We start from the raw sequence: 20,794 nt of genomic DNA on the forward strand, positions 1-20,794 counted from the left end.
GGTCTTGAGTTGGGTGAAATGCAACAGCTATGGTACAGGGAATTACAGGAGTTACAGAGGAGGAGTTGATCAGGTCGTCGCACGATCAATCCACACTTGGCACACACGCGGCTTGACATAAATAGGCGAGATAGGTTTAGAAAGAAATGAAGTGTCTATAATAATTTGAATGTTCGCGCGCAATTTCAAGTGGCGCGGATGCGCACGCAACCAACCAGCTATGATAAACTCGGTAGAGTGACCTCTACCGAGGAAAAGCGAATTATCACAGAGGGTGTGGCGGGAAAATCAAATTGCGCGCGAAAATGATGCTCTCAGTAATGCGGAACGCGAAATAGAAATTAGGGGGAAAATTTGGCGCGGAAAATTCGCAAGATGACGCAACCCGACTTAAATATACGTTATAACTTAAGATTAAAATGAATGATTATGAAAATAACAATAAAGATGAAGATGTAAATTACACTAGATGAATCGAGATGAAATGTAGTCTTAAAAATTAAAGTGATCGATTACAGGTTCGCAGTAATGACAAATAATAAAGAAAAATGAACAATACAAGTAGTGGCAAAATGTAGGCAGCACAAGATATTCCTCACTTAACCGACGAGAAAATAGTTGTTCTAGCGATGATATTCGTTGTTGGTAGAGCTAGAACGGCCAGGTAGGTGATGAGATGTCCTGGTGCAATTGTGATGCAGAAATTGATTCAATTAGTAGAGTAACGTATGCAGTGTTGATCCAGGTGAAAGAGGTTAGGTGATGCTGGTTGCACAAGTAATGCAAATTCCAGGGCAGAATGCAAATAATTATGCGTAAAACAGCGTACACTTGTTAGCCCCGTGGAAGATGCACTACCTGGAACAGTTTGCTCGAAGGTATGATGCCAGATGATTAAATAAACTGAATTTGTTGAAGAGCCGTTGAAAAGATGCTGTGATGCTTACCAGAGAGAGAGAGAGAGAGAGAGAGAGAGAGAGAGAGAGAGAGAGAGAGAGAGAGAGAGAGAGCGAGAAAAAATTGAGAGTGTGAGTCATCGATCGATCCGGAATGCCAAATGAGCCGCCGCCAAGCAATCGATTGCACACACGACATCAACCGTGACAATGAACTGCATTTCTCTCTCTCTCTCTCCTTTTCTTTTGGTATAATGACATGTCAGTGAAGCGCGCGAAACCTTTGCTATTTTAACAGATTTATTAGGGAAAAAGTGGCGACGGATCGATGCTTGTTATTTATAGTTTCAACTAGAGCTTGGTAAACTTTAGTCATGACGGAGGGAATATAGGCTTTTTTATGAGGTTGAGATATTGCTTTTAAAAGCTTTCGAGCGATGTAGCGAAATTCATTTTTCAGAAACGATTTCAAAAAAGCTTGCTCGATACATTTAACATTTTTCTTTGTGAAAGTCGCTTGCGATGGCTTTATAAAATTTTCTACCTTTTTTCGAAAAGATAGAGAATGATTCAAGAAAATATAGAACAAAATATTCTAGAATTCTGAATCCTCTTTCATCTCGTGTAAACAAACATCTCGCATCGATTTCCCTTTTCGTTGCAGGTAAAAGATGCTCATATCCATTCATTCTAATACGCGAGCAGTGCAAAACCACATTTTTATCCAAAAAAATATATATATATATATAAATCTTCACGCAGCACCAATAAATCTTGCTCACGAGAAATCTCTTAGAAAGAGGAAGCTCGGCTGGGATGTGCGTTTCTTCTCTGTAAGTATATAAAAGAGCGAACTGAAAAATTTCGAGGTGATGGAGAAATGCTTTGATCTATCGAGCTCCTTTTTTTAGCGGAAAGCTCTTCGATTTCCGTGGATTCGTTAGATTTACAGAAAAAGTTCGAAGTCTCGTTTTCTTTTTCTTTTTTTTCGAGGCACATCGCGATCAGCTTTTTCAATTTCGCGAGGAGAAATTAAATGTCCGTTCGGTGATATTCAAAAGATCTCTCCTAACTTGCTGTTTTTTCTGTGGCGCAAAATTAAATTGTCAAACTGCGCAACTTCTGCCATCTATAATTTCTTTTCTCCGCGTTGGAATGACCGCGATTTCTCATGCGAATTCTATTTATGCGCATCCGCAGTGCTGCATCTCAACAAAGCAGCTCATCGAGCAGCAGAAGAGAGAGAAAGAGAGACAGAGAGAAAAGGAACGAATCGATCGCCCGTAACCTTTCGGCGCTCTTGCTCTCTCTCTCTTTCTCTCGCTGTAGTATCAATTATCTTGCTAATTTTTTCACGTGCGCTAACATTTTCATTAGCTTCCCCCTGGAATCATTTCGATCGCCATCGAGTACGTCGGCCCACGAAAAGTTGCCTGAATTTTTCGTCTGTTCTAACGCCAGCAAGATCAGTCTTGATTGAGAGTCACGAAAGGTTGTATGTATTTTCATCCAAGTCATTCTCCTCAATCGACCGCTAACTTCATGCCCTCAATTAAAAGAGAAGGCTGAGTAAAAGCAATCGCGCGCTCATAAAAATTCACGCCTAATCAGTCACGATCGATACGATCGACAACCGGTTGTCGATCGTATCGATCGTGTTTCGCATGAAATGCCGACGGATGCTCTTAGCTTGCAACGCAGACAGTCCATGAAACAAGCACAAGAGCGAGAGAGAGAGAGAGAGTGAGAGAGAGGCAATCGAGGCATTAACTACGAAAGCCTGTAGACTCCAAGTCTGATCAGTCGGTTCGGCTTTCATCGTCCAAGCCATTGGTATCTCGAAAAGGGCTTATCGATTTGGTTGGAACAAGCTCCAGCGATGGACCACTATGGAAATGCAAGATGTGCACTCGGCAAATCGTACAGTGTAATGATCTGAAAGTAATTGTCGTTTATCATTTAGCATCGGTAAATTCCAGGCACAACAATAGCTCTCTCGTGTCTAAAATAACTCCCTTCCGTCGGGTACAGATCGCCAATAAAAACAGGGGTATGATCCGCGAAGTTTCAACATTCAAATTGTGGAGAAGCTTTACTGGAAAGCTTCGACTTGAAGGGTCCAGTTTCGTGCGCACGCGCGCGCGCGAGTGTGTATGTGTATGTGCGCGCGCGCTAGCTTCGGAAGAGAGAAAGTTGCGCGCGCGTGCCAACCGCAACACAGGCTAATAAGGCCAAAGTGCACTCGCGCCGCGCTGAATATTCAGCTTCGCGGGAGCGCATTCAAAAATTCCCTATTGGTAAACTTACTTTGGCTATAATTAGCATATGCATATTGTGTTTGCACTCGTCTATGAAGTTGTCCTCTATTTGTATATATGTACAGCTATATCGATTATTTTGAAACATAAAGAAAAAGATATTTGTTTCTTTGTCCGAATCGTTGTTATTTAACCTAAACTTTTGTTATTTTATGGATATCCGTCGCGATATTCGACTATATGTAACGTTGAGCTTTCATGTCCCAGGAATAATCTTTATTATCGCGTTTCGAAATGGAAACACATCCGATGCTTCGTTTGAAAAAATACACACGCAAAAAACGTATATATACATTGTCTGAAAGTTAGCGTGATGCGCTCACACAACAAACATTCATTCACGAATGGCCCACATAACCATGGTGAAAGATCCATCCAGCAAACATTTCATCTCCATTCATTCCAGCGGCGTTCCAATTCGGCCGCGAGCCGAGCGAGTGAGTGAGAAAGAGAGAGAAAGAGAGAGAGAGAGAGAGAGCAGAACAGAGCCGAGCAAAGCCTAGTAACCCATTTTCCACAGCCCCACGCAGTAACAGCACCAGTGGAGTATCGATTTCCGAAAGCACCTCTCTCACGTCGAGGCAAGAAATCTGTGGCTCGTTAGTCGCTCGGATAAACAATTCCCCGGGAACCATATAGGAGATAGAAAGGAAACACATTTTGTTAATTCACACTTTTATTTTTTTCGTAAGCGGGGTCGATATTTGCGTCCTAAAAATATGGAAACGGGATTCCATTCGTCGCTTTAAGCTTTTTGACCATTCAAGTTTGCGTATGCCGACGGTTTTTGCAATGATCAATATATCATGAAGAATTGAGTTATCATGTTTAACTTTAAACAGGATTTCTCCAAGTAGATTTTTAATTTCAAAGTGCCTGGTTAATCAGAGTTTGGATGCCAGATTGGGGAGTTGTGTAAGCTGTAATTTGTGTTTGAGTAATCAATTGTTCTCGCCAACAATTGACCTGGAACATATCACCGGTTAATTTGTGCGCTTCCCAAAGTGACCTCAGTTTACGAGAAAATCCTTAGTAAAAAAAAGAATTTATAAGCATCCGCGAATTCACATTTGGTCATATGAAAAATTATTTAAAATTCACGAATACATAAAAAGAAATAAAAACTTTCCATCAAATTTCCACACCCACACCCTCACTTAAAATAAAAAGAAGGAAAAAATATATCAACGTTCTCGCCGCTGCGAGAGAGTAAAAAAGAGAAGAAAAGGGCAGCAGCATATTTCGCCGAACAAAAGCGCGTCATTAAAAGCTCGCGAAAAATTAAATAACGGCGAGGGGAACTAGACCACGAGGGAGAGAGAGAAAGAGAGAGAGAGAGAGAGCTCGCGAGGTATCCCCGTAATCCCAGGCTTTCATCCGCGCAGCGCCTCTCGCCAAATGAAATCCCGAAAAGTGCATGCTCCGAGCGGGAATTATGACGCGCCGCCCGTATATTTATAACAGAGAGCTTTCGATCCAATTTCGTTTTATCAGTTTCGCTGTTCATTATCTTTCCCGCGAGTGTGATTTTTTCTCTCTCCGAGCCAATTTTTTAAAGTCAACAAGCGCGGGATTAGCGTTTACCGAGGCATAATTCAATGGCGCTTTTCGAATCCTCCAATGCCTAAATGAAAAAACAAAATGCAAAAAGTGCGTTTGGCCTATCGGTGGCCTGTGCTTACTACCAAAAAGTTTTACGAGCGCATAAATTTCTAGCACCGACGTGGAGTTCGCACATTAATATCAATGGAGGTCTAAGGAAGATTCAGTACATGAAAATCACCGCTGTCGAAAATCGATCGTTCATAATACAAACGGAATCTAATTGATCGCGACTCACAACTCATAGCAAAAAAAGCTCTACTGATTAATCGCTTTTAAATCGTCGACAGCTCGTATTGTAAAGTCATCACGCGTGCGCCGGTAAAAAAGGAGCAAGATAATCAACGTCATCAATTCCCTTCCGGTGCTTCCGATGAAGCATATACACTCGAGAGTTAATTAAACACTTTCGCATAATAGAAATAGCAATGTTGATTAATGTTGCGCGTCGCTTCATTAATCATCATCAATTTCCTGGGACTCAGCGTCAGATACGGATCAAACTTTCATGAGTTGGCGATGCCCATTCATTTATTATAAAGATAAAAGGGAAAGGAAGAAACAATGTCATTCTTCCCTGAAATACATACGTATGCTCGGCGCGTTCGTCATGATTAACGTTGACGAATCCGTGAGCCAGCGACAAATCCGTTTTATTTTTTCAATTATATTCTCAGTTCTGTGAATCAATTTCCCAAAGAGAGACACGTGTCACTTTAGCGAAACAATCTCTGCCTCTCCCGTTCTATTTCTTCTCTCATACAAATTGATGGCTTTCAATTCACGCCCTGTTGCGTGAATGTTTATTGATTTACGACGCTTTGTTTCGGGCCGATCCTGCGCCGCTATTTGCTTCATCGTTGCTCATTTTTCCCGGCCTTGCTTTTGAAAGTGCCTTGTCACATGATGCAACAACTTCATCGGCTGTCGCACCAGAATAAATACCCAAACATCCGCTTCAATTTTTCCAGATCACCGCATCCCTAAATCTCACTCTCCCCTCTCCGAGTTCCCGCTGAGAGACGTGTCCCTCGCGAATTCAAAATAAAACGTGTCGCCGAAACAAACGCCCAAGGAATTCGTAATGATCATCCCTCCCCTTCTGGCAGTTAACAGAGCTGGCGGGTGGGCGGATATCGATCAAGCATTGCCCGTGACACGTCGCCAACTTTATCGCCAGGGGCTTTGTTTGTGCCACGGGCGCACACGCAAACGCATATACAGTCGATTTACTGCCGACACTGCGCGTATTGACTTTTATACGCGCGTACTGACCGCGCGTGCGAGGATCTTGTTTTTGTCTTTTTTTGTCTTTTTCGTTTTTCGTTTTCGATTGCCCATGAATGAACGCAAAGATAATGGCGTGTTTTTATCGCGCGTGCAGTTCTGCATTATTTTTGTTTTTGTTTTTTTGTTTTTTTTTTTTCAAACGTGTTCAATGCTCATACGGTAAATAAAATACGATCGATCTATTGTATACAAACCATCGACAGATAACAGCGATGGGGAGGGTCGTAAAGCAAACAACAGCTAACCAACCGATTCCTTGCAAGGCGCGTTGTGTTGCATAACGTCGAAATCTCCATGAATCTCCATAATCCGAACAGCCTCTGTGACGCCCATCAACTAACTCGTACGGAACAGCGATGCTTACGGTGCATTAGAATTTCCGGATAATTGCAGTTTATTGCCTAATAGCACAGCCAAGTGTCGTTTGAGAAGAGAACGGAAATGAAGTTGTATGTCAAATGTCTTGTAATTACGGAGGCTCACATGAAAACTCGGAATTTTCAGTTGCAGCTTAAAACTCCGACATTAACTTGTCAGCTGGATATAAGGCTGCTATTATTCTATAAAGCAAGCACGTTTGTCATTTTTTAATTGACGATTGATATACAGTATTTGAAATATTACTTGATTTTTTGGATCTCACTGAATCGTAATTCTAGTGTTTGAGTTCGCGTTAATTTTAATTACAAAATGAGGAATTTAACATTGAAACCAATTTTTTAAAAGGACTCTTTATAAAAGAAAGTTTCTCGCTTCCAACTCAGTTATGGAAGAGAAATAAATCCATCGCAACAACGAGCTTGGAAAAAATGGCTGAACTCGCTCAATTGTCACGCCATCGATATTTCAATCTCAATTGTCAACGTGACTCGTGCGTTCGTTAAAAAAAAAGAACGAAGAAGAGACCTCGACACATACACATACGCGAGATGTCATGTGCGTCAGTAAGTAGTTTTCCACTTCAGGCGGCAAATCTCTCCTCTCCTTTGGTGCATCGTCGAAATATACGAGAGGCGAACGGATGACTCAGCAGCGAGACACCCGTTTTTCGCAAATTAATTATAGATTCGTGAAAAAGCTCTGCGTCACCGGCTCGACGTATCGATTCGTGGACGTTGATGTGCTCTCACGCTCCTGTCTGTAGAGATTCCACCACTCTATCTTCGGGACTTTAAGAAGAAAACCTAGAGAATCTAATCTCTGACAAAATAAGCAAAAGCCTTGGACGTCCAAACGATTTGAACGCCGAACGACTATAATTAAAGATGGAAAAATAAGAGAGTGCGCAGCTGCGACTTGTCGAACTCCGCGGTGACAACTGTAAGTCTATGGCGCGCGTGCGCCGTTAAGTGAAAAGGTAGTATAGCGAGCGTGTGGCATTAATCATCGGATAATTGGTGGCTTGTTAATCACGTAGTAGCGCTCGCTATCTCCCTCGACTCTGATTAATCGATCGTTTGATTTAACGTCCGCGCCATTGAAACCTCCGACTCTGGTCTTCGAACGGAAGTTTGGTCGATCTTTATCAGCCGCAGATGCTTATTCACGCTCGCGGAAGTTTTCTTCGCCGAGAAGTTTTATTAATATTTTTTCTTTTATTATTACAGAGAACTAGATCATCGCGCGAGCGAGCGATATCGAACTTCGAAAGGCCAAGTTTGATATCGCCAACTCGCGATCTCTCCTCGCGAGCAAAAGTTTTGCCTTCCCCCTCCCGCGCGGGCGTTGAATTCCGCCCTGGCCGCATTATCGCCGTTGAAAAATCAAATTCAACCGGGCACCAACGCTGCCGTTGCTGCTGCACGTCCTCGAGTCTATTTTTAACTGTCCCGTGTCACGACAACTCGCATCGCTTTAATTTCTCTCGCGTGCATTTCTCTCTCTCTCTCTCTCTTGCTCTGTGTGCCGTTGGCTATTGTTGTAATTGCACTGTACGCGCAGTCGTTTCGAGCTTCGAGCGGGGAGCCGATCACGTTGTTGTCGATCCCCGCAGACATCGAATTTTTGTCTTCTTCTTTTCATAAAACTCTGCCAAGCGTCGGAATTTCGATTGGGTTTTCGTGGAATAGGACGCAGATAAAATACTCGAGGCGTCTCTGAGTCACGTTTTCGCATCGGGAGATAAATATTCGCTTCGCCGCAAATATCCCGAAATTGATTTTTCACACTGAGCAAAAAGGAACGCGCGCGTGGCTCGCTTGAGAGTTCAACAAACTATAAGAAAGAAAGTGGACCGATTAATTTTTATTGCAAACGATCACCAAGTGCAAAGAGACAAGAAACGAAATGTTATAAACGCATTTAACGCAGTTTCTCTCTTTCTCTCGCGGGCAGTACGAAGGACGCGAGATTTTATGCGCACGTGCCAAGGTAAATAAAAGCCCCGAATCCGAAAATTTATTGTCCGTCGACGACGATGCGTCGGCACCCGTGGCCTTTTGGCTTATAGAAGGGATGCCTTTGCGTTTTCAATGTACTACTGCCGAGGAATTAACAGTAGAGGAGAGATTGATGATCGTCGTCTCGTATGCGAATATTACTGTATCCTCTTCGTTCAATGAAAGGGAAGAGACAAAGAGAGAGAGAAAGAGAGAGAGAGTAGACACTTTAACAGTCTGTAATGTATTACATTAAATTAGCCGCCCATCATCAGTCCTGTCTAAAAAGAACCTACCAAGCAAACCGTTGATAATCTAGAACTAGACATTTTTTTCTTTTGACAATTTTACTGTCGGTCTCCGTCAAAGGACTCGGGCAGTGGTCGTCCGAAAACTGCACGAACGGAGAGGGTGCTCCTGCCGTTTACTCTGTCTCTCTCTGTTTGTCTGTCTGTCTGTTGGCCTCTCTCGTTGTAATTTACGAGTGGTGTTGCGATAACTCTCACCCTCCCACCCTTGAATTATTATCATTACGAGAGTGTGTATGTGACATTGATCTTATGGACGCTGACCTTGGGCTAGATTAAGCGCGAGCGTTGAAATCCAGGAAGCTATTTTCGCGCGTGTGCGTCCCCACCCTCGGTTCTATCTCTCTCTCTCTCTCTCTTTCTGACAAAATCATGTATATCTTATACGGTACGCAAGACACACCACCCGCCTGCAGGCGTTTCTCGAAGCCTTTTACGACGGGAGAGAGACAAAGAAAGAGGCTTTAGGCATTATTATGCCGACACGTGCCGAGGCAAAAGTAACGAGGAGTCGACTTTGACGGCAAGAACTTGAGATGTTTTTATTCTCTTTTCCATTAGTGTTTAGGGATATCTCCCAAACGTACGTCGCAACTGCGCGTCGCCTGAAAATAGGTCAATAGGCCCACCACCCAACTGAAAACTTATAAAAACACGGAACTTGCCAAGTGTTATGTAATAAGGTTGAAACGTCGGATACCATAGGTATACGAAATGGGGATTCCTTCAATCCGACCAGCCGGAAAATCAAATCAATTTCAGGCTGATCCACGCCGCGACGAGTCTCCGCGAAATTACAATCCGCCCGTCCCGTTCGTTTCTCTTTTCTTTGTTTGCTTTATTTTTTTTTCTCTTTTTCCGCGGGAATAAATTACGCCCGACCTTATCCGGCGCACGCGACACCACTTGCCCGCGAACGCGTAATGCGCGCGTACCGCACGCACTAGTCATGAATTTCAAGCGCCCGGCACTTCCCCATCTTGGCGTGCGCGAAAGCCGGATTTGCGCACACATACATTTATCTTATTTTATTTACATACACAAAGCGCCCGTGGGAATTACACGTGGAGGAAGTACATTTTCCCTTTAAATTAATGCTCGCGAGGGCTCACTTTGGTATCGGCCCCTGTATTTCCAAGTGTCGACTTATCGCGATAAATATGACTGGTATACACATATTTACCGCGTCGTCTCCAAGACATTACGTGCGTCGATGCCAGAAAAAAGTTTCCGTTTTTTTTTTTTATTTTTTGTAAATCTCTAAAAAGTGTTAAAGTCGGACAGTATATAGAGGTGATTCATATTTCGGGGCACGCGATTGCAATCGTTAATTTTGTGACCGACCGGACGCTAAGATGCTACCATGAGATATTATTTTTATTTTTGTCTTGCAAAGCTCTTTCTTTTGTGGAGCGGTGTACGTGTCTTTTTCGAGAGCTTTTATATTGCGTCAGAGCTTTGGTTGGTGGTGATCATACAATTAATTTTTTTTTTGGCAACTGAATATGGATATTTTCATAAAGGCTAGGCTCGTTAAAAGAGCTGTAAAAAGAACTTGGCGATCGGAGCCAAGCTAATAAGCTCGACGACGAAAGAGAGAGAAAGAGAGAGAATAACGGTCGCGGTATAAAAAGTAATTTCCATCCCAGAGTCGTAAAAAGAGAAAAGGCCTACGGCTCCCGAAAAAAAGGAGAAAAAATAAATCCTCAAGCATCTTATCTTCGAGGGTACTAAACCATATTTTTGTCCCATATGTGCGCGAGGCAAACGATTGGCATCGATCACGAAACACCTACACAAAAGTCATATGGGAAATTGCAGGTACGATAAAAAAAAGGAGCATTTTTTCTCTTCTCCTTCCATTTAACTTATCATAGCTTCCGGCATTGTATACAGGCATCATCCTAAGATTGATAAATCCTAAGATTAGATTATACCTGCCTTCACGCGCTGATTGTTAACTAGGGATCGAATTAATTGTGCGATGGGAAGGGGAGGGGAGGGGGTGAGAACCAAAGTTCTTATTTCGCTTCCGAGATTGACGCTGATTCTGTTGGGATATGGTATTTCTTTTGCGTAGCCGGATTACGCGTGTGACTGCGCAAACAAATATAGGGGATTAGAAAAAACGAAGATAAGCAGTTTTTTGGGAGGAGGCTATCGTTTGTTGGATTGATTAGTATTGAGATAATATTGGATCATTTAACCATTCTCTTACTCTCATCCCTTTCCATAAATCTGGAAATGAGAAGAAAAATACTTTATTGATGTAGAAAGATAAAGTTATTCGTCTTGAGACGCTGTTATTTTCTATCCGGGTGATTCACTGGAAAGTTTGCTTCTGTACGACAAGGTATACATCACTCATTCTTGATTTTTATGGCAGTATAAATATACATTATATTCGATGATCTCTTCTTTCAGATAAATTGCTCTGGCAAACTTTTTCTGTGTCATTCAGCTATTTATAATTGCCGAAAACAAACATCAAACTAAAATTTCGAGCATAAAAATTTTCTGTGTTTTCGACTAAAAATAAATAATAAACAATTGCTTTGATGTTGTTGATAATAACTTCGGAGGTTATAGGAAGCAGTAACACATTTTCAGCTGACGGGAAAATCAAAGCGAAATATATATATAGCATCCCGACGGAAAAAAATAACGAAAGTTTACATAATGTGCGAGGGGTAATTTTTGTTGTCTAAGTGGGCCATTAAAAGTTTAGCACGTATAAGCACTTGAACTATCTTTGCGACAAACTTTGTTAGTGTTACTCGAGTTTCGAAGAAGGGGGCTCTTTTAGCTTTAAGGATGTTCAACGGTGTCATGCGAGAGAGGCACAGAAAGAGGGTCCGCCCGCACGTGCATGCCACGCCCGCAACTCCGGTTTTTGTTTATATTTTCATCAATTACGTACGATTTTATTATTGGAAACGTCCGCCGAGACCTCCAGTCATAATTTATTAATGTTTTTTATTACAATCCCTCAACTTCTCTTCAATTTGCACTCCAAATGAATCACCTTTTGACGACACTCGCTCTATAAAGAACGGAGCTTCGCGATCGCTTGTCTCGAAAATTTCAGCGAAAGAAAACGTTGGAAAAATTCATGCAATCCTTTCGTGCCCATAACTAGATTGTATCCAAAAATTAGGCGGTTCTCTTATAACTCTTCGCTTAAACATCCAACGTCCTTAATACGCAACATGAGTTACTTTGAAAGCGTTTGATCAACAATTACACCGGCTTCGCGTTAATAATATTGGCTTTTATCGAATCCCCCTCAACTGTATAACTAATTCAATGAATATTTCAAAGAGAGATTAGAAAAAAGGGATTAGATTGAGCGCAGACTACTGCGAGCTATCAGATGAGATCGGATTAATCAGCGAGTCTTTTACCCGAAGACAAATCGCATTCCCTATTCATTACGCGCTAAGTCGCTGTTTTATTTTTCAAAAGGGCAAGTAACGCTCGAAGTCTGATCGAAATCATATTTGGATTTCAGAATCTTGTAAGCTGGCAGCCGCATCGAGGATAACTCGTGAATCGGGCGAAGAGTTTCGTAGGTGGACATTGAAACGCAGCTGAGCTGGCCGCGAGTCGCAGTACAAGTTCGCTCGATCGCCAGTCAGCCGCAGCCAGCGCTAAGATCGTCATCATCAAGAAGTCAGGAGATCGCCAGGGCAACGAGCAGCAGCAGAGCGGCGGCCGCGGACGTTGCAGCGGCTGCTGGAGAGTAGCGGCATCGGCTGGTGGTTGCTCGAGCGGAGCAGCTGTCATTCGTTTAGCGGCGGCGGCGGCGCTTCTAATCGCGCTCGCAAGCCCGGCTAAGGCGGCGCTCGCAAACACGCATGAGCGACCCCCAAGCGCCGCCGCCGTCGGCACTCCACTTGTTCCTCCTGACGATCGCGTCGCATCTCGTCACCACTATCACCGTGACCATGGCGGCGGAGGTGACAGTTCCGACGATCCAACAGTCTACCTGGCCACGCGCCAATACAAGGTAGCCGCATTTACTTTCGCTCTTTTCGATCCCGATATCGTCTTTATTGGAGCAGGTTGTTGCTTTTATCCTTCGCTTTCACGAAGAAATTGGCGACCGCGATGCTTCGATTTTTTACGTATTCGACGAAATCGGTCTGCTCGTACAATAATCACGCGGTTCATTCTTCAAGTAATATACTTGTTCAAGGTTTGAAAAATAAGCACAATTTGAATTTGAGAATCGGATTACTGAAATACTTGATCAATGATTAATCGTTGTATTTCGGTTGCTAGAGACAATATTCATAGATTTTTTACCAAACTGAAATCCGTTAAAATTGATTGAAATATCTAAATATCAATTTTCTAGCAAACCTTGTCGAATTTAATATGTTTTTAGAAAAAAAAGCCTTGAACAACTCGACTTTTTTCGGATAACCCATGTTTAGATGTAACTCTTAAAGTAAAGAAAATAAACGACCATTCCGTTAAGAAAAAAAAACAGGAAAAGTCGTCTATCGAATCGCCAAACTCATAAGGAATTTCTTCAAATTTTCAGCATCACGAGTACAGCTCGATAACGAGACAGGTGGCGCGCTGGCGTCGTGAGGTAGACATGCACTCGGCAGGTCCAGCAAGCAGTAGCAGCGTCAAACCTTATGTATCGACGACGACGCGTAATCCAAAGGACGAGGAAGACGAAGACAGACGCACCGCGATGGTCAACGACGATTCCCGCAATCTCAGCTTCGACGAGGGACCGAAGAATCTGACCGATCACAAACCCATCGACGTGCCCAAGTGAGCGTCGAGCGGCGTTCGAGCCTGCAATGAAGGAAACGGCCTCGATCGTTTATGCTAAACCCGCGCCTCCTTTCCTTTTTCAGAGCGATAGCGCTGGGCTGCTTCCTAGGCTCGATAATCCTAGCAGCGGTGTTCGGCAACCTCCTTGTGATGGTATCGGTCATACGCCACCGCAAGCTCCGCATAATAACCAATTACTTCGTGGTCTCGCTGGCGCTGGCCGACATGCTGGTGGCGATGTTCGCCATGACGTTCAACGCGAGTGTGCAAATCACCGGGCAGTGGATGTTCGGCTACGTGATGTGCGACGTATGGAATGCGCTGGACGTGTACTTCAGCACCAGCTCGATCTTGCACCTCATGTTCATCAGCGTGGATCGCTATTACGCCGTCGTCAAGCCACTCAGCTATCCGATCAGCATAACCAAACGCGTAGCCTTTTACATGCTGTTCGCTTGCTGGTTCGCACCAGCCATTATATCTTTCGTGCCGATTTTCAGTGAGTGGTACACTACCGAAGAGAACATGCGAAATAGGAGACTGTACACGGACGAGTGTTTCTTCAAGGTGCGCTTTCTCTAGCCTTCCCACGATCCCATGATCCGTTTCGATTGACTAAACGAGTTGCTGCTTTTCTGCCAGGTCAATAAGGTGTACGCGGTTATATCCTCGAGTATATCCTTCTGGATACCCTGCACGATAATGACGCTCACGTATCTGGCGATATTCCGTGAAGCGAATCGCCAGGAGAAGCAGATGCACAGTCGAATGGGCAATGCCATGTTGTTGAGTCACAGGCCGAGTCGAGATCTCAATAACATCAATGGCGAGCTCAATAGTGGCGGTGGCTCCTCCAAAACTCTCACGCTCAACGAGGTGAATATCCCGTCTTTCTTGTTATCACTGACCATTCATGTATCCATTGCTTTGTTAAATTGCTTGGTGACAGTCAAACCGAACGATCGACCCGAACATTATTTAATCGTATTATTTTGAGGTTCCTTTTGTTCTTCATTTTCCATTGGATCGATCGGAAAGCCAGCACTGCAAAACAAATTCACGGCTGCTACTAACGAGATAAGCTTGTCATCTGTAGACGCTACTAACAAACAATCGGCCATCAATCGATTCTAGGAAAAATTGGAAAAGTCTAATTTGATGTTCTTTGTTTCTTGTTTCTTTCTCCCCCCGAACGAACGGAAACTTTACAGCCGCAAAGTCGCCGAGCGAGCGATATGCAATTGACAAAATGCCTTCTGAAAACGCAGGTGAGTGGTGCAGTGGAGCATCACCTGCACACGCCAACCAAGGACAAGAACATTCAAAAGATGAAGCGCGAGCACAAGGCTGCACGAACGCTGGGGATAATAATGGGCACGTTTATGTTGTGCTGGCTGCCGTTCTTCTTGTGGTACATCATAACGAGTTTGTGTGGTGACGAGTACTGCCCCTGTCCAGACGTCATGGTGACGATATTGTTCTGGATCGGTTATACCAATTCGGCGTTGAACCCATTGATCTACGCTTACTTCAATCGCGACTTCCGGGAAGCCTTCAAGAATACTCTACAGTGCGCCTTCTGCTCGCTATGCCGTCGAGAGCCCTCGGATCTTGAGGCACTCGATTTTCGCAGGCCCTCGCTTAGGTGAGAGACTACTCAAGCCGAGAACAAAAAAAGCAAAAAAATTATTACCAAGCCAACATCCTATATATCTCTCTCGCTACTGCTACCGAATCTGCGGCGCTACCATATCGACGCCTGTGCTTTGTCCATTGTGCTTGCCAAAAATATTTAACCAAACAATGTACAAACAAACAAACCATACATTAATAGGTAATTAGCGAACTTCTTTTTTCATTCATTTAACAACGATCTCTCGCGCGCGCATCTTCGGATACTCGCGCGACCGAGAATCATGAGCTTCATTGACGCTTCCGTTGTAAATAATAACTATACTGCTTATGCCTTTCCTTTCTCTGATGTCCTTAGGAAAAAGGCTAATTCAAGGTGTAGTTGGCTTTCATTTTTAAAGATTGCTCTTTATCACAAGCTGCAATCTCATGGTTCTTTCATTAGATAATTTATAAACGAAGGGATGAAAAGCTTCCATCAGCAAAGTTCAAACTCCGAAAGAAGGTATTTTTAAAGTTGGACCGAAAATGAGTTCGCGGAAGCTTTCCAGTCCCTGAGAAAGCATCTCTCATCTTTATCGCTGAAACGCTTGTCTCGACATTAAAAATCATTATTATCGAAGCCAGAGAAGCCGCAAAAAAAGAGAGAAATTGCTGTACCAAGAGCCTCGTTCCATTATCAGTTTGAAAAGCAAGCGACATCCTGCTCTCTCGCGGTTACAGCACAACAAGAAATAAAAAAGCTGTCGGTTGGATGAGGAATCTCGGTTACAAAAGCTTGCTCAGCCCCCGATAACGAGAATCCGGGGTAGGCCATTAAAACGTCATCCGAGGGGTTTCTCACGACAATAAGGTCGCTTCCTTATTCCGCGCGTCGATCGATAGCACCATCGTGTTGGCCGCTGAATTGCACGCGCGCTCGCACTCTGATGCGTCCGAGTGGTGCGCCTTCTCTGGAGACCAGCGGAAAGACGTTAACGAGTGACTCTCCTCTTCTTCGGAGAGTGGAACAGGTTACCGCGGCGATTCCGCGTTTCCCTCGAAAGCAATCTAAATCCACGCACGCCGAGACGACGCTCCATCCCGCGTCTGACCATACACCGAGCTGACTACTACGATGAATCTCGGTCCCGGGCTGCGCGTTCTGCGCATAATGGAAAGTGTGCCGATCGCATTTTCTCTCTCTTTTTCGCGCTCTCGCCAGCTTCATCTCCGACTCCGTTTTTACGTACGTCGAAAAATCGATTGCCATCTCATCGTAGCACTAACGTAAAGAACAAAAGAAATCAAAACAGACCTCGTGCGTGTGCCAACGAAAAACAAAAAAAACCTTCCCATCTGACGCAGGTTGACTTCCAGGTACGACGACCGCACGAAGAGCATCTACTCGGAGACGTACATCAAGCACAACGACCGTCGCGCGAGCAGCGACTTCGGCAGTAGCCTCTGAGATGAGGCGATTGGCAAGAACAACAACAACAACTTTCGATTCTAAAAAGCAAATCAACCAAAATCGGGCTCGCGCGCGCGCTCGCGCGTCTCGCTCGTGCGGAGTCAGTGTGTATTGCCAAAGTTAGCTTGTAAGCAAACGTATGCGCGAGCGCGAGTGTGCGTGTGCTTTCGTGTTTTAGCCAAATCATTCGTTTTTTGTGTTTTCTTTACCCGTAGCTCACGAACGCGCAAGATCCCGTCCGGAATCGCGCTCAGCAATCCAAGTATAAATATAACGGAGTATTAATGATGCAAATCTCTCTCTCTCTTTCTCTCTCTCTCTCTGTTTTTCTCTGTCTCATACTTCCTCATTAAACGTCGTCTCTCTATAATTATATACATATGAAAATCTCGCGATCTTTTTCTACGACATCTTTCCCAAAAGAGTCTCTTTTTAGCTAAGTGTATCGTGTATAGTCAGTGTTTCATATTAAAGCCGACAGAGCGAGCGCCATTCCGGGCCGTTTAGGGAACCACAAACCAAAAGTCATAAGAAGCAATACTTTGAAAAAATAACGTGCGACTGCGTTATAATACAGATTACGCGATTATTTAAGCGATACGCACATTTATGGAGATTGCTACAATTGCGGGTGCGCGCGCATGGGTGTGTGTGCGTGTAAATGAGTGTGCGCGTATGTGTGTGTGTGTGTGTGTGTGTGTGTGTGTGTGTGTGTGTGTGTGTGCCCGTGCGCGAGGATATTTATTGAGCGAGCGCGTTTATTATTTTTTTTTCGTCTTCGATCGCTGTTTCACGTGTTATAGCCGCTGCTTGTTTAATAGAAACAAAGATAATTATTAACCAAAAACACGGAATTAGCAATCTCATCGCAATTGTGTAAATAAAGTTTGTAAATATAATTAATTGAATAAATGTGTAAATATTATTAAAAGAAGAAACATTTATTTTCTCTTTATGTTTGCAGTGCATTTTATTGAAAAAAATCGTTCTTGTTAAGTTTTCTCAGAGCAAAACTAATATACATATTATATATAAATATATACGTTGAAGAACTATATAGTAATAACTTACGCGCTTTTCATAGATAACGATGATGATTATGATGAGTGCAATACGATATGTAATTTACGACAGTTATTGCTTTGTCGTTCAATTTCTATTGTTTCCGTTGTTTCACCACGACACATTCTTTAAGATCTTACCGCACTCACGAGAGTTATACTAAAAAAGTAATATGTATATACATATATACACTTAACTATGTGTGTGCTCGTGCGTGAGTGTGTGCGAAGCAAAGAAAGAAAACAAAAAGTGACATAGTAGGATTTGTATTTTGTAATAAGATAATATTTGTAAATACTAGTTATCTATTTCCGTTGATGCGCTTGTCCGTTTTCTTTTTACGTTGGTATATGTAGGACGAACTGCTTAAAAATAATAAAGAAGAGTAATATTGTGCGGAAGAAATTATACATGCACTTGGAGAAAAAGGAAGCAAACAAATTCGTTTCTCAGTTGTGTGTGCATGTATGTTTGTGCTTATATTTGTGTGAATGTGAAAAGACCTACGAATCTCCTAAAGGATATGAAACTCACTAATATTTATTATATTCGACGATTCTGCGCTTTTTTTCATTTTCTTTCAGCTATTATTTTTTTTCATTTTGTATATCGTTTTTAAAAAAAAAGCGACACGAAATTTTTTTTGTGTAAACGTTCCAGCCAACGTGTTTGAACGATAAATGAAATTTCGAAAAATAAAAAAATTTAATTGTTTGTTAATAAAGAGAGTCAACATAAAGAAACCATGTTTTATGGATGTGTGCGAAATGACAAGTGAAACTAACATGAATTTGGTCAGACGACGTGAGTGATGTCCTGTTTTAATTTCTGTTTCGTTGTAGTACGGTGTAAAGGGTATAATATATTATACACGAGACTGGAAAGTTGTATGCTTTTACGTAGGGCAAGCAATTTTGAAAGAAAAAATAATTGAAGCAATACGTATACGCCAAGTATCATCGCATGTGCACAAGACGCGACAGAGATTAGAAAAAAACTACAGAAAAAATACCGCCACACACAACTCTTACACACACACACACACGCGCACATACACAACACACGTATATACATGCTTGTTCCTTCGAATCGAATACAACACTCGCATATATATATATATATATATATATATATATATATATATATATATATATATATATATATATATATATATATATATATATATGCGTTCGCGTGACGAGGAGGCCAAGGTGCACTTTTTTCGCACAAATAAAAAAATGCAGTATCCATGACGATATGTTGTATAAATGTGTTAAATAAAAGAAAAAAATAATCGTGAAATGTAATTGTAATGATGAAAACAAGATCTAATGTTATCGTGTTTGAAAAAAAAATAAAAAACAAAACTCTAATCGTGATCAAGACTTAACAAAAACAAAAACGTAGACTATCTTTAAACTAAACAAAAAATAATAATAATAAAAATACAAAACAGAACGTTAGGAAACACGGTGTATCTAAACACAATTTAACTATTTCTACGATGTTTGTACATTCATTAAAAAAAAATAAATATATGAAACGTGTAGTTCTCGGCAAAATAAAAAGAAATACTTACGAAAAGCTTCAAATACGCTTAGAAAAGGAAGATCAATTTTTACGTTCACCTTGTTACATTACTCACACAACGGTTGCGTTCTGACGAAAAAAAAAAAAAAGAAAAACCAATTTTTTACAAAAAGAAGTCAAATATATGATACAAGGTTACGTTATGCAGGCTAAAGCCGATCAAACAAATTAAGCTCCACTTCGAAGATGATTCAAATACTCATCGTCGCTTCAGCCGCGTAAAACCAATAAATAACGAGCACATCAAAATAACGCGCGCATTTCGTTTGAAAAATGCCGAACGATTGGTTAAACTCGACGTATCTGAAGTGTTCAAGAGGCGGACGTTCGCGAACAATAACTCTCTCCTATGCTCGGGGAGACCTAAAGAAATGAAAATGCACGGAGCGTTCAAGGGCGCACTTATAAGTCAAGGCGTGTATCTCTATATTCTTAAATGTTTGAACCACTATTTTTCCCTCGTGGGCGTGAACTTTTCGTGCGCGCGTGAAAATATTTAAAAGAGGATATACAAGCAAATGAAAAATTGCACGGAAGGAATAAATTCACTACCAGAGTAAACAAAAAAAAAGCGTAGAGAGAAAAAAGAGGTACAAAAGGCGCACGTCAAAGGGAAGAGGACGAGGCATCAGCTGTCACGTGCGCGCAAAAGAGAGAGAGAGAGAGAGCCAAAGGGAATACAGCCCGATACATGAGAAAAATAAGCTAGCCAACGCGCGTGACGGCGTGGGGACTGACTGAAAGCTCGTTCCGTTTGTTGAAAAGTAAACGCGTGTGTTGACAAATTTTCGGCGATTCTAGCTATCTTCGGAGCAACGCGGCGACGCGTTTGAAAACTCGACGATGCGCGAAGCCAAGCAATAAATCGTTAAGCACGCGCGGGCGGATAGCGCGGGCATCAGTGTATCAAGCAAAGCGATAACGCCGGAAGTGCGCGAACCCCTCTCCGCACGCGCATGCGTGCGTATAAATAGCCGAGGCACAAAGCTAATGAAGCTGCTTTTTTCAGCTGAATTGACGTCTCCTTTGTCTCAGAGCGAACGACGAGTACTCGAACGTCTGGAGAAATGGGCAAGCTCTCTCACGTGTTCTCTGTTAAAATGTACATAAGAGGGAGGGGGAGGGGGCGAAAGCAGGCACATATAAAAGAGCAATAAGCGGCACTGAAAATGACAAAACGAAAATGGGCAGCTGAAGCGGCAAGCAATGAAACGAAAGGATCGGCGTACATTCCATCCCTCTCCTCGACAATTCTTTTGTATGATAATCGAAGTGACGTGTCGTGTGTTCTCTCAAGTCGGACAATCATACACGGCGGCATTGTCGCGTCTGTTTCTTCCCTCGAACTTCGATTGCGCCATTATTCTTTTTGTCCAGTTACGTTCAAAGAACACGCGGACTCGGAAGGCAGTGCGAGTGGATTGTAAATAAAAGACGTATATGCTTCAACAAACAAGCAATAAACTCATAT

General features: G+C 42.6%; 1 protein-coding gene across 11 annotated transcripts in view; it reads left to right on the forward strand.

Moving 5' to 3' along the window:
* LOC131669576 (octopamine receptor beta-2R-like) overlaps window positions 1–18,833 on the forward strand; it is a 60,664-nt gene extending 41,831 nt beyond the window's left edge. For 4 of the 11 annotated variants that reach the window (XM_058944544.1, XM_058944548.1, XM_058944547.1 and 1 more), the window contains exons 3-8: window positions 12,304–12,801; window positions 13,342–13,583; window positions 13,670–14,153; window positions 14,229–14,462; window positions 14,798–15,231; window positions 16,566–18,833. In XM_058944544.1, the coding sequence (XP_058800527.1) occupies window positions 13,399–13,583; window positions 13,670–14,153; window positions 14,229–14,462; window positions 14,798–15,231; window positions 16,566–16,668 (1,440 nt within the window). In that variant the 5' untranslated portion in view covers window positions 12,304–12,801; window positions 13,342–13,398 and the 3' untranslated portion in view covers window positions 16,669–18,833. Of the gene's footprint in view, window positions 1–12,303; window positions 12,802–13,341; window positions 13,584–13,669; window positions 14,154–14,228; window positions 14,463–14,797; window positions 15,421–15,576; window positions 16,534–16,565 lie in introns of those variants that run through there. The other 7 variants (XR_009302381.1, XR_009302382.1, XR_009302384.1 and 4 more) reach the window with 7 other exon arrangements.
* The last annotated feature ends 1,961 nt before the right edge of the window (window positions 18,834–20,794 follow it).

The sequence above is a fragment of the Phymastichus coffea genome, unplaced genomic scaffold, assembly GCF_024137745.1.
Source record: "Phymastichus coffea isolate CEN01 unplaced genomic scaffold, Cenicafe_Pcof_1.1 PCOF00094, whole genome shotgun sequence".
NCBI lineage: Eukaryota > Metazoa > Arthropoda > Insecta > Hymenoptera > Eulophidae > Phymastichus > Phymastichus coffea.